The sequence below is a fragment of the Macadamia integrifolia genome, chromosome 13, assembly GCF_013358625.1.
Source record: "Macadamia integrifolia cultivar HAES 741 chromosome 13, SCU_Mint_v3, whole genome shotgun sequence".
NCBI classification, from domain to species: Eukaryota; Viridiplantae; Streptophyta; class Magnoliopsida; order Proteales; family Proteaceae; genus Macadamia; species Macadamia integrifolia.
The window spans coordinates 25,916,163-25,928,446 of NC_056569.1; the positions used below are offsets into that span (position 1 = coordinate 25,916,163).

At 36.1% G+C, this 12,284-nt stretch overlaps 2 protein-coding genes across 2 annotated transcripts in view; both read right to left on the reverse strand.

Moving 5' to 3' along the window:
* LOC122059607 (E3 ubiquitin-protein ligase COP1-like) overlaps positions 1-4,485 on the reverse strand; it is a 17,064-nt gene extending 12,579 nt beyond the window's left edge. The window contains exons 1-2 of the mRNA XM_042622493.1: positions 3,860-4,485; positions 2,240-2,317 (exon numbers count right to left, since the gene is read on the reverse strand). Of these exons, the coding sequence (XP_042478427.1) occupies positions 2,240-2,317; positions 3,860-4,216 (435 nt within the window). The 5' untranslated portion in view covers positions 4,217-4,485. The remainder of the gene's footprint in view (positions 1-2,239; positions 2,318-3,859) is intronic.
* A 5,346-nt stretch (positions 4,486-9,831) lies between these two features.
* LOC122059129 (NAC domain-containing protein 2-like) lies at positions 9,832-12,076 on the reverse strand. The gene is made up of 3 exons (XM_042621820.1): positions 11,812-12,076; positions 10,644-10,930; positions 9,832-10,545 (listed from the first exon to the last, which is right to left on the reverse strand). Exons 1-3 carry the CDS (start codon positions 12,074-12,076, stop codon positions 9,832-9,834), a joined length of 1,266 nt encoding a protein of 421 aa, XP_042477754.1.
* Between the last annotated feature and the right edge of the window lie 208 nt (positions 12,077-12,284).

Sequence of the window (12,284 nt, forward strand, 5' to 3'; positions counted from 1 at the left end):
CCCCCCCCCCCAAAAAAAAAAAATTTTCTTATCACTTAATTTTAGAAAATTTCCCATATAAATGTTGAAGATGACAAAGGAAAAGGCACCCACTAAGACCATGAGTAGACCACAAGCATTATATTAACAAACAGAATCAACACTTGTCAGTGTCTTTCCCCTTTGATCTGTTGTTTAACTATGGGTGTGTTTTACACCAACTCGCGTGGGAAATAAGTGTGAAATGAATCAGAAATAAACTTTCACTGAGTTCCATGGTTTCAAAATCAGATCGGTCAAATCGGCTCTTCGGCCACGATTGATCAGGCCAATCCCCGCTGATTCTGCTCCGTTTCCATCTGATTCGGATAGAAATCAGCACTGGCCATTTGATCCCCCATTACACTTTTTGAAACCTTGCTAAGTTCATGCTGAAACAACTTTAAGACTTCACAAGCTCTTCAGTTAAGTGCTTCAGGATATTTCTATAATGTATTTTCTGGTCCAGCCTTCAGTGTGGTCAAGTAACTTCTATCATATATTTGCATTTGATTTATTTGGTTTAGATTTAATATATTGGGTCTAGGCTAGTCTCCGCAGGAGGATGGACCTTGTCTTATTAGGAGTGTATTATGGAGCTCTCAGCTCTCAATTAGTATTGAGACATTTAATACAAACAAAAAGTTGTTTTTTCTGCTCAGATTTTGCCACAAGCTTGTGGTTGAGATAAATCCATTGGAACCTTGTATATTCTGGAGACAATAGACAACCCAGTAAGCAGAATCTGAATTATGCAGAACATCATACTGAATAATATAATTTCTTAAATGACAAGTATACTCTGGAGCTTCATTGATTTACCCAGTAACCTAAGCTACAAACCTCAGCCAAAACCAAATCTGACAAGCGCTTCGCCATATAATTTCTTAAATGTTAAGTATACTACTAGAGCGTCATTGATCTACCCAGTAGCCTAAACTACAAAGCTCAGCCAAAACTAAACCTGACAGGCACTTAGCCAACCTTAGACTGGTTATTTCATACAAGACCAAGACAAATTGATCAATCCCATTAAAATTTTACGCAAGACCAAAAAAAAAAAACCTTTCTGTACCACATCTTCATATCTTCTCCCCAATCCTTTCTGGCCATCCAATCAAATTCCTTGCATAACTCAAACCTTCACAAAACGTCACAGTTCTTCACTGGATTTATGATCTGCAGACAATATCCCACAGAAACAAGGCTCTCCAAATATTTCTGGGAAACCTTAATAGAAAATAATTCTCATCAGTGAGTCATCACTAGCATTGGATTCTTAGCATGCCAGTGGTAAAAAGCGAAACGTCAAGAAAAAAGAGAGCTTCTACTTCCTATTCAATTTTGATGTAGTCTTCAACGTAATAAACCCAATAAAAATATTGTGAAGCTTCATATTCTATTGTGCTAAAGCCATAGGATAGTATTGTTTTGACAGGGAACTAGTTGACCTGAAAACAGCCACATATGAGAAAAATGCAAAGAGAGAATAAAGCCTCAGGACAATAATCAAGAGCATAAATTAACAATTGTTCTATTGCAAAGGCATTTTTACAACAAGATACTCTTTTAGGATTTTACATTAAAATAACAACTTATACTATTACAATAATTAAACAATAATTTAACTGCTTCATAAACATAGAAATTAATCACATCAGTGTGCCTTTCATCTTTTCTTGGAGAAATTGTTTTCCAGCAACAATAGCAAAATAATATTAAAGCACGATAAACAAAAGGTAAAATTCAGATTTCATTGGATAAATGTGGACAGCTACTGTTAAATACCAGCACAGCATAAGAAATAAATTAAACACTACTTATACATGCCCAAAACAAACATTTTTTAGCAGTAGGGTCCAAGCAACTCATAGAGGAAGTAGCCAGTAAGCCACAAATTCATCAAGGGTGATTTCCATTCTTTATACTAACGTACTACTTAATTAAGATCTTCCTGAACATCTAATGTCAATAGTGCCCATCAAGGATGGGTAATGGAAGAAGTTAAGAGTTCTGCTCAGTCAGAATCAAGAGTTAAGTAGCATTGTTACAGCTATAGTTTCACCAGGGTTCCATGCAATTTACAGCACGAAGCGAGCACTAGAACATATTTCTAGCAAAAGCGTAAGTGCATAACAACCAGCAGTATTCATAACCAACTGAAGACATAGAGCTTACAAGTCTCTTTCAAAATGTTCCAGGCTCAGAAGCAGTAAATGACCTGTTGTACTGCCCGACGAAGATGCTCCACAGGAGACGTGGTTTTTGATATTTGACGACCAGAAGTCTTCTTCAATAGCTACACATGGGGTACAGAGAAATAAGGTGGATGTCAAAGTATTCAAGATACTAGTTGTGCTTGATAAGCAGATAAAGAGAGTTCAACAAGTACATAGTCTCCATGCCTAGTACAAAATGCATCTTGGTTATGACAAAAAAGAATATAGTTAACATAGCCAATATATGCACTGATGAAACTACCAACAGGATCCAATGAAAACTGAAGTTGAAGTTCTGGATAAAACTTAGTACCACACAAACCACCAATCACTTTAAAGAGTGCAATAGAAAGTATTAATTATTTGAATTCTTGATTGCATTTTGTCAAAACAAACTTGAACCCCTATTGACCAATGAATTTTCAACAACTAAAAGGACTGAGGCAGGGAAAAGATAACCTTCCACAAAAGTTTCCATCTCCCAAGTGACGGAGATCCACACAGGTGGTCCATACATGTAGCAGAGAACAAATGGGACCCATACTCTTTATAGTGTTGAACATGTACATCTATTCTCTATATCAGAATCTGGGATTTCTTTTTATTCCTTGTACTATAAACCAAAAAAAAATCCAAAAATTTCATCAGAATACTTCTGAACTGATCAAGAATGTTACATGTTAAACATGAAGTTTCAAAGCCCTGCTGGAAACTTGGTGGTGGAGTTTGAGAATATTATTTACTTTCCTCATCTATCGGTTGTTTTTGAGTTTGCTGAAATTCTTTTTGAAATGTACAGAAATATGTGGATCTTTGTAAAGATCTTTTTTGTTCTCTCTTCAGGCCCATTAGTAAGGCATTTTGTATTCCTTGGAATTTTTGCAGTTCATATATTTTCCACAACCATAATTCTGACAAACATAATAGTTTAACGACCTAGTCAATAGACATCTATCAATCCTCGGTTTTTTGCCTTAATGGTCGGTTCCTTGCGATGTTGGTATCCAAGCCACACAATGGCTGGATATCGAAAATCAGAAGGGGCAGCAACTGGACCAGAGGGACTCCCAGCAAGGGTAGCCACTGGAGACATGGAACGGTGGAGTGTTACGACCCCAATTGGTTAAAGTCCCAATTCGACCCTTTCCATCAATCCCACACACTTGATGTTGCTTAGTATTGACTGATTTTCAACATACCACCGTCACTCCATACAATTTTTTTTTTTTTTTTTTTTTTTTTTTTTTTTTTTGGTAGATACTCCATACATTGGTGCTAACCCAAAAGCTGATAATAAAACCTAAAAAGAATCCAAATGTTCAAAATTCTCAGCATCAAGTTTCTGATCTAAAGTTTGGCCAAATTGTAAAGGAAATTTTCTGGAATCCCATCCAATGAAAAATTTACTTGACAAGAACAACAATTGAAATCAAACAATAAATTCAACGGAATAAATAAGGAATTCGTATAGAACGTGCACATAGAGATGGCCTCCTCCAGGGGCAGAGAAATTGAAGGGAACAAAAAAAAGTTAAATAGTCTGAAAAAGTATAATAAAATTGAAAGAAATAAGAAGGAGCAAATGAAAGGAGCCGAAAAATAAGGGGGAAAAGGTATAAAACCTTGTTGAGGACAAAATTTGGGAAGAGCTGGTTGTTGTTGAGGCTGTGGCCGCAACAAGGACAATCACTCTTGTTATGGAGATGAGTGATAATACACATATAGCAGAAGCTGTGACCACAAGCCGTAAGGAAAGCGTCTTTCATGATCTGCATACATATCGGACATAGGAAATCTTTATCGAGCTCAGCCACACCCATCTCCGCCGTCGTCGCTGCTGCAGTTGATGTTGGATCTCCTTCACCTTCTCCTAATTCTGCAGCTTCATCAACTGCCTCCGAAAACCCTGTAACCGCTGACGACGGTTTTGCCTCCGACTTCACTGATGGCACGAGAGCTCCCATTGAAAACGCAGCCATCAATCTCTCTCTGAATTCGAAGGATCAGGAAGACTTATCGTTGAGAGATTGATCTTTTCAGCAGAAATGGATTCAAGTTGCAGAGTTTCGCTTAAATGTTAAAAAAGAGAGAGTGTAGGCGGGCGTTCACATATCACCAAATCGTTCAATTGGAAGAGAGTAACTGAGGAAAGCACACTGACTTGTGAGGGTGGAAACTGCCCACGTCGGGTAACGGATCTTTTATTCGAGTTTTTAATCGAGGAGTCTGGATTCTGGAAGACTCTTGTTAGGCTGTGTTCGGTAATCAAGAGAACGGAAGAAAAGAAATGAAAAGAAAAAAGAATAAGGCTGTGTTTGGTAGCCAAGAAAATTAAAAAAAAAATTAGAAAAATAGAAAGAAATGAAATGATAAGAAAAAAAAAATTGTATATTTGATTATTACAAATAATACTTTTCAATCGAACAACTATTTCAAGAATTTTCCTGTTCCTATTTCGAAAGGAAAAGGGATCAAGATAAAGGAATATTTTTTTCCACCTTAATTTCAATATTCATTTCGAAGAATTAGCTCTTACGAGATTAATATGGAATCCAATGAAGAGCAGCTGACTCCTCCCCCTTTTTTTGTTTACTCTTTACTTTTCAAAGAGGAGTCGTTCTGTTATTACGTAGATACATACTTTCTACGGGAGGCAACATAGACATAGTGGTTGTCCAGGGTGGTATAATCAGTGATGGAAACAATCAATTTGAATTAAAAATTTTATCCAATAAGCAGCAGTATCGACTTGTCAAAAATCGAGCAATTGGGCAATTCCCAATCTGGTTTGGCAATTTTGAAACTCTTCTGAGGGATTAGAAATAAAGATCTAGATAGAAGAGTTTGATTTATGTTCACGCATTTATCTTTGTTCTTGCATAAATGTTATGAAGAAAAAGAATACCTATGACCAGAACTTAACGTCTCGTGGAAAGGGCAACAAGATTCGATCTAGCTTCTCGCAGACATATATGTTCAGAGAAAATTTTCCTACATGGTAGGTGCATGTAAAGTACATCCATCTAAGATCATTAATGTCTGTTGAAGCCTCCTTATTATTCTTAAGGCACACTTTTCAACCTCAGTCAAGGGAGAATTCATTGACTATGGGTGAAGGAGAACTGTTCCCCTACACGTTTTCTGAGAATTCATTGACTATGGGTGAAGGAGAACTGTTCCCTTACACGTTTTCTCTCTTTCTCTCTAAGAAATAAAGAAAGATAAGGAATGCACATTTTTTTTACCCGAATATTATCTGGGACCCAGGAAGCCCCCTAAATTTTTTTAAATAAGAGAAACAGAATAATAAAGAAACCCAAAAGAAAAACCTGCAAAAGAGGAAAGATTACATTCTAAAGATTGGTAATCTCGCTTTATCCTCCTGAATGATATAATTAATATTAGATGGGAGATAATTATCACCATGGAAAACCGAATTTATAGTAGATTCCCATGCAAAGTTAGCTAAATCAGCTGCGCGATTGCTTTCTTGAAATGAAAAGGAGATATGAGCTCTCAGGGAATCGCAAAGGTTAATTGCTTCCTTAAACCAATACCAGTAGATCCACAAGATACGTGATCTTTAAGAAATAAGTCTCACAATCAAGGAGGAGTTAGAATTAATATAATAGTCAGAGAGGCCTAAATCTTTACACAATACAAACCCATCTCTAAGGGCTCATCTCCGCCACTGAATTACACACCATATAAAAATTGGAAAAACCGGTTGTTGTTTCTAATAATGTCTCCCCCACCACTAATACTCGAATTCCCCTTACTTGCACATTCCACATTCAGTTTAACAGAATAAAAGGGAGGGCAATAATAATTAGGAATTGGAGCTTTAACCCTACTAATTGGTGGGTTTAACTTAAAGACCTGCAATATAAGATTATCTGAAAGAGAAAGGGATTTAGAAAATTCTGTAGGGAAAATGAGTTCACGAATCCGATCTTTGATTCTCTCAATTATGGTAGTTGCAACATAGGAGCCTTCACTATATCTTTTGTTATTTCTTTCCCGTCATAAGTCCGAAACAATAAATGTTAGTAATAGACCAGTGATGTATTCACAAATACCTTTGACACTGGTAAGGGATTACCAATAAAGAATTCTAGTACTGAGAACGTTAGTTTGAATAACATAAATGTCTATTGTTCTTCTAAAAAAATCTCAAACCTTAAAAGCAGTTGTACCCACCAATAAAGTATGGGTTATTGTTTCGCCTCCAAATAATTTCCTCTCGAAGCAGAGTACATTGGAGGTGATTACGAACACTTTGAAGAACAAGTTTCATGGCATTTGAAGGATTTAAATCATAGTCCACCTTAGCTTGACTAGCATCATCCTCGGCATTTCCAACATTTTGATGAATATTTTTAAACACATTTTTATTCCAAACCTTGAGCTTGATATGAAGAACTTTTAGCTTCAAGCAAAGAACAAAAAGAGACAAACCAATCATAGAATATGCCCAAACCTCTTGCACAAAACTATTAAAATTAGGGGAAAAAATCCACATTTGTTGAAATTTAAAGGAAGAAACTATAGGGGCAATGAAAGACGAAAACTCTAACCATAATGGGCATGGTCAGAACATGTTCGATTAAGATGATGCACTCGAGAAATCTGAAACTAGGTTGTCAAAAAATTATTATAAAAAATCCGATCAAAGCGATCCATTAGAAGACTATTTCCCCCTTAATTATTGGCCCATGTAAAGGGATTACTATTATAACCTGCATCAATCAAATGAACATCAACCACAAATTTTCCAAACTCTTCCATCGACTGCGAACAAGTTGACCTTCTTCATGCTTTTTCAGATGGGGAAAAAATTACATCAAAGCCCTCGCAAACTGCGGATTGCAACAAATGAATTAGTTTTTCCCATAATGATCGTCTTTCAACCAAAGAACACAAACTTAGAAGTGAGAAAGAAATACCAAGTTTCATTGAGTATGTTCCTCTATAACCTGAATCTGGATATGATATTTCCAAAAAACCCAAATTCTATCTCCACTCTCCACACCATCAGAAGTACAGTCATGTATCCCAATTTTCTTCTTGATAGACTATGCTTTCAAGAAGGAAATTTTAGGCTCAGCAATAGCAACCATATCAATTTTGGAAGACAAAATAATAGATTTTAGATGCCTACATGACGGCTTATTTTCAATTCCCCTAATATTCCAAAAAAGAATATTCATTAATGAATGAGGGTTTTAACACTATTTGGGCCAATAGACCCTAACATGTTACAACAATTCAATTGTCATTCCAAATTGGAGTGTCCGGAGGAGCCAGATAGAGACATATCACCACAAAGCAAAATGGGAGTGCTTCCATAACTCCGGAGTTTCAACATTGAATACGAATTTATTCAATCTGACATTTTGCTTTGTGGTGACACTACCGGAGTTTCAGATCTAACCTTGAAGTTTCTAGACCACTTGACTAATCGAAACGAAAAATGCTTTATGGAAATATGTTCTTTTAGCCAAACCTTAACAAAATCCATGCGATCTAAGAATCTGAGCAAAATGTGTCGTTGATCTAGACTAGTCACACCCACATCAGCGTTCAGGTGGAAATTCGATTGCAAGAAGCTTTTAACATCGAATATTGATGGTCTTACATAAGAACACTTGGCAATCAACGAATATTGGAATCAAAATTCGGATCGTTCCACTTCATCATTAAAAAAAAAAATTACCAATGATCCAAGATGAGAGGATGGATTCTTAACCGATACCGCCACATGACGAACGGATAGAGCATTAACAAACGAGGCAAATGAACCAGCCCCATTGCCAACAGTAGATAATGAAGAATCTGGGGGGCCTAATCTCCCAAGAGATGGAGGGTCAGACACGGTTGGAGCAAAAAACAGAACACAAAAAAATCAAAATCCAACACAAGAAATTTATAGAACACAAAAAAAATCAAATACCTAGAATTGGAAAAGGAGACACGTACCTTAGGGAGAGAACCCAAGCATAAATATCGATGCCAAATCCCGATCACATTAAATATTCAAACAAGCTAGATTGGCCACGGGTTGATCGCCATCGTGATGCTCGATTCTAATCTTGATTTCTTGATATATACCCCTATAGCAAAGGTTCACACCCCAGCGTCCCCTCCCCTCCCCTTTCCTTTTCCCAGTTCTAGGTGTTGAACATGCTTGATCTCACTTCAACGAATCATTTGCTTTCCAATCCCTATCTCCCGCTTGGATTTGCAGGTTTATAATTATAATACAAGTCGGTGGATCCCACCTTCAAAGTATTATTCGATACATCAACAGTCGGAAGACCTGGAATACATTGGCACAGCACATATTCCTTTGGAAGGAAGACAGAGAAAATCAGAGAATGGGGATTGATGGTCTCGAGCAGAGGAGAAAACCCCACTTCTACAAACCCTTCGTTTCCGATTCATATCAACAGCTCTCTCTCTCTCTCTCTCTCTCTCTCTCTCTCTCTCTCTCTCTCTCTCTCCAAGATGCCTGAGCCGTTCTCTAATACGAGTTTTTCTTCATCTTCTTAATCATATGGTAGAATCTTCTGTTTCGTGCAGTATATCGTACACTAGTCACACATGCTGGAGAGAGTTCTCCACACCAATGAGGAGGAAATATCCCACAATGATGGCATGGAGAATGGTCTTATCTTTTTACATCAATGAACATAGAGATGGAGAGAGAGGATAGTACATTAAATAATAACTAATAACATTACTGCAAAATAGCAATAAGGATATTTTTTATATAACAATGAAACTCTAAATATTTAGGGAGACATCGCCCAAGATCAGGATCCTCGTTAGAGCAGTAATTGCCCAGGTCTTACCTATAGCTATGTGAGCGATCCATATGTGTTCAAGCAGTGATTCAACGGCTCTCAGTGTGACGCCTTTGTTTTGATCAATAAAAGTACATCGGTTGAATCACCGCTTGGACACATGTCTATTGCCTAAGTACCTATAGGCTGACTTGGGCGATCACTGTTTCAAGGGAGGAGCCGGATGGGCAACAACAAGCTAGCAAGCGGATAGAACATAGCATTATGGGAAAGAAGTCAATTACACAAGTACAGTTAGACATTTTAATCGGTTTAATTAAAAAAAAATCATACATAAAACCAAGAACATTTATGATCATGCTTCATAAATATAATTCTTTTAAGAATAACAAACAACTAATATAATTCCTGGAAGAAACTCATAAAATAACAAAAAATCAAATAAAATCAAATCAGACATAAAACCAAGAACATATATGATCATGTTTCCTAAATATTAATTTCTAAGAATAACAAACAATTAATGTAAATCCTGTAAGAAACTCATAAAACACAAAGAAAAAGTCATATAACAATAGTAAGTCTTTATCACCAAAAAGTGGTAAAAGTCAAATTAAAAAAAAAACACTAAAAAAAGCATAGGAAGTATTTACCATAAAAAAGAAAACAACTAAAAAAAGTTCATGAAAAGCCTATGAAGTCTTTACATTACCATAAAAAATAAAACTGTAAAAAAATTTTGAACAAATTCAGCTAACATTTACATCATCACTTATCAGAATTCTTGTTTAGACTTGTCCTTTTTTTACTGGTGGAACCACACTTGTGTCTCTTTTTACTGGAGGTATCAAACTTGTGTCTGTTTTTACTGGAGGCAAGTCTATTTTTACTGTTGGCATCACACTTGTGTCATTTTCCACTGGTGGCATCATAGTTGAATTTGACAAAATCTCATCAATAGGATCAACAAGAGGAAAGTTGAAAGCATCCAAATAGTTCTGGTTGAAGAAATCATACTGAGGTAACAAATAGGAATTCTCTTGTTTGAAACCCAAATTGTAATCATCATAAGCATACCCAGTTGCAAAGGAACTTGATTGATAGTTACTCTCCATGAAATCCATGGATGGCTGGAAAGAAATTGGTTCAATTGAACTGATTGCATCTCCATAACCAAAATTGCTGCCAGAGTTGTAAGAATAATTAGCAGCAGCAAACATATGAGAGGATTCCGAAGGTGGCAGCTGAGGAATGCTATATTCATTTTGAACTGGATTAATCAATCCCATGTAATTGGAACTATTAGGAGTATTTAGAGAGCCAGAATCTTCATCATTAACTACTTCAGAATAATCACTATCTCCTATCCCTGCATCAACCTCAGCCTCAACCTCAACCTCAACCTCATTCACTTGAACTTGAATTTCTGCATTATTAACTTCTTTTGATTTTTCTGGCTTTTCTGGCTTCTTATATATCTTACATAAGACCCAGTCATCCAACTACAAAAAAAATAATAAATAAATAAATAAATAATAGTGAAAAAATAATGTTTGTTTAGAAAAGGATTAAATAACAAAAACATAGGGAGATACATAACCTTCATATCATTAGGTCCTCTATTAATTCGAGAAGTACCACTTTCTTTGACCCGATACTCATGCATAATCCAGTCTGATTTGTCACCCTTGGGAGCCTTTCCAACGTAGAAAACTAATGACTTCCTATAGCCAACAAGTTGGCCATTACTTTTTATTAATGTGTCTGCTCCAGTTGCTTTCCAATACCCATTTCCAGCTGCCCTATTTGGTCTATTTCCATTTTTATACTTCCGATCTCTAGGAGTGAAAAAATACCATTCTTTCTCTCCATATGGTCGGTATTTCTCTATAGAACAATCAAATAAACAAAAAAAAAATTAAATATATGTCCATAATACAAATAGTACTAACAAATATAAGACAATCACGACCAAAATTATGAAGTCACTTAATAATTATGAATTCACTTAAAAATAATTTTAGATTTCACAACTGATTTAGAAAAGAAATTAGTTGTAATACTGAATTAGAACATAACAGAATGTACATAATAGAAATCTTTTGTTACCTCTATTAAAGAAAAGAGAGAGAGAGAGAGAGATGGAGATTTTCTTTTCGAGTGGAATAAAAATATAAATTAGCAATAAAGAAAGAAAAAAACAATGAAGATTGATTGAAAATCAAAATTCAATCCCTTAAAGGTCTTCGAAGCAGCAGAAGAAGAAAAATAATCCAAGATTGCTATAAAATCAAAATTAGATCTCCTAGAGGTCTTCAATTCGAAGCTGAGACAAAAAAATAAATAAATAAATAAATAAAAGTCAATACTTGCTACTTTGAATAATTAAAAGAGAAATATAAGGAACTCATGAAAAAATAAAAGGAATTAAATTATCTATAGGAATCAGTTATATTACAGAACGTGTGTCACGTCATCCTCACCTTCCTCCGGCTTATCACAGCCATCTATTCAGGGTTCCAAATTCAAGGGTGGCAACTAAACATAAGGGTTGTGGTGTTACGGGATTTAGGTAAGGCCACTCTTGATATTATCGAGATATGGTGTACTTAAGAGCAAATCAGTTCTTTGTAGGAGAACTCTAACGGTGTGCAATTAGCACATGGATTCCATGTGTTCATCACAGGACCATAGGAGAACCTGATCCGAACTTGTACTTCTCAAAGTATGTACTTTTCTTTTTTAATGCAATAAGATTAGAAACATACCAGCGAGCTCCTCAGGGTTATGCTTGTAAAGCTGAACCTCTCGGATTTGATTCATGGGTAGTGGGTGATTCGCAACCTTTTTCTTCAGATAATAATCAATAAGCTCATGATCAAGAGGACGAAACCTGAAACCAGGTGGGAAGGAGTTGAAGTAATCAGAGTTATCATCATCATCAACTACATTGTCAGGAGGAGGAGAATGGCGAGGAGAAGGAGGTGGTGGTCGTGGCGGTGATCGCATTGTTGCAGAGGGAAGAGAAGCCATGGCTGCTTAGAGTGATGTGTTTGCTCTCTCTCTCTAGGGTTTTGAAGAAGTAAAGACTCCTTTTAATTTAAACTGATAATCTATTTATCTGTCAAGTTTGTTACTTACTTAGATAGAATCTGATTCTGATAACAATCAAATTAGCGGTAATTTCGTATTACGTATCCAGAAAAGTATGAGTGGGAAGGGGGTCGACCAACAGAATTCT

Excerpts from the sequence above, each read along its gene's own strand:
- LOC122059129 (XM_042621820.1), bottom strand. The coding sequence starts at position 12,076 with ATGGCTTCTCTTCCCTCTGCAACAATGCGATCACCGCCACGACCACCA. Across the intron at positions 10,931-11,811 it reads TAACCCTGAGGAGCTCGCTG|AGAAATACCGACCATATGGA; the intron begins GTATGTTTCTAA and ends ATTGTTCTATAG. Across the intron at positions 10,546-10,643 it reads GAGGACCTAATGATATGAAG|TTGGATGACTGGGTCTTATG; the intron begins GTTATGTATCTC and ends TTTTTTTTGTAG.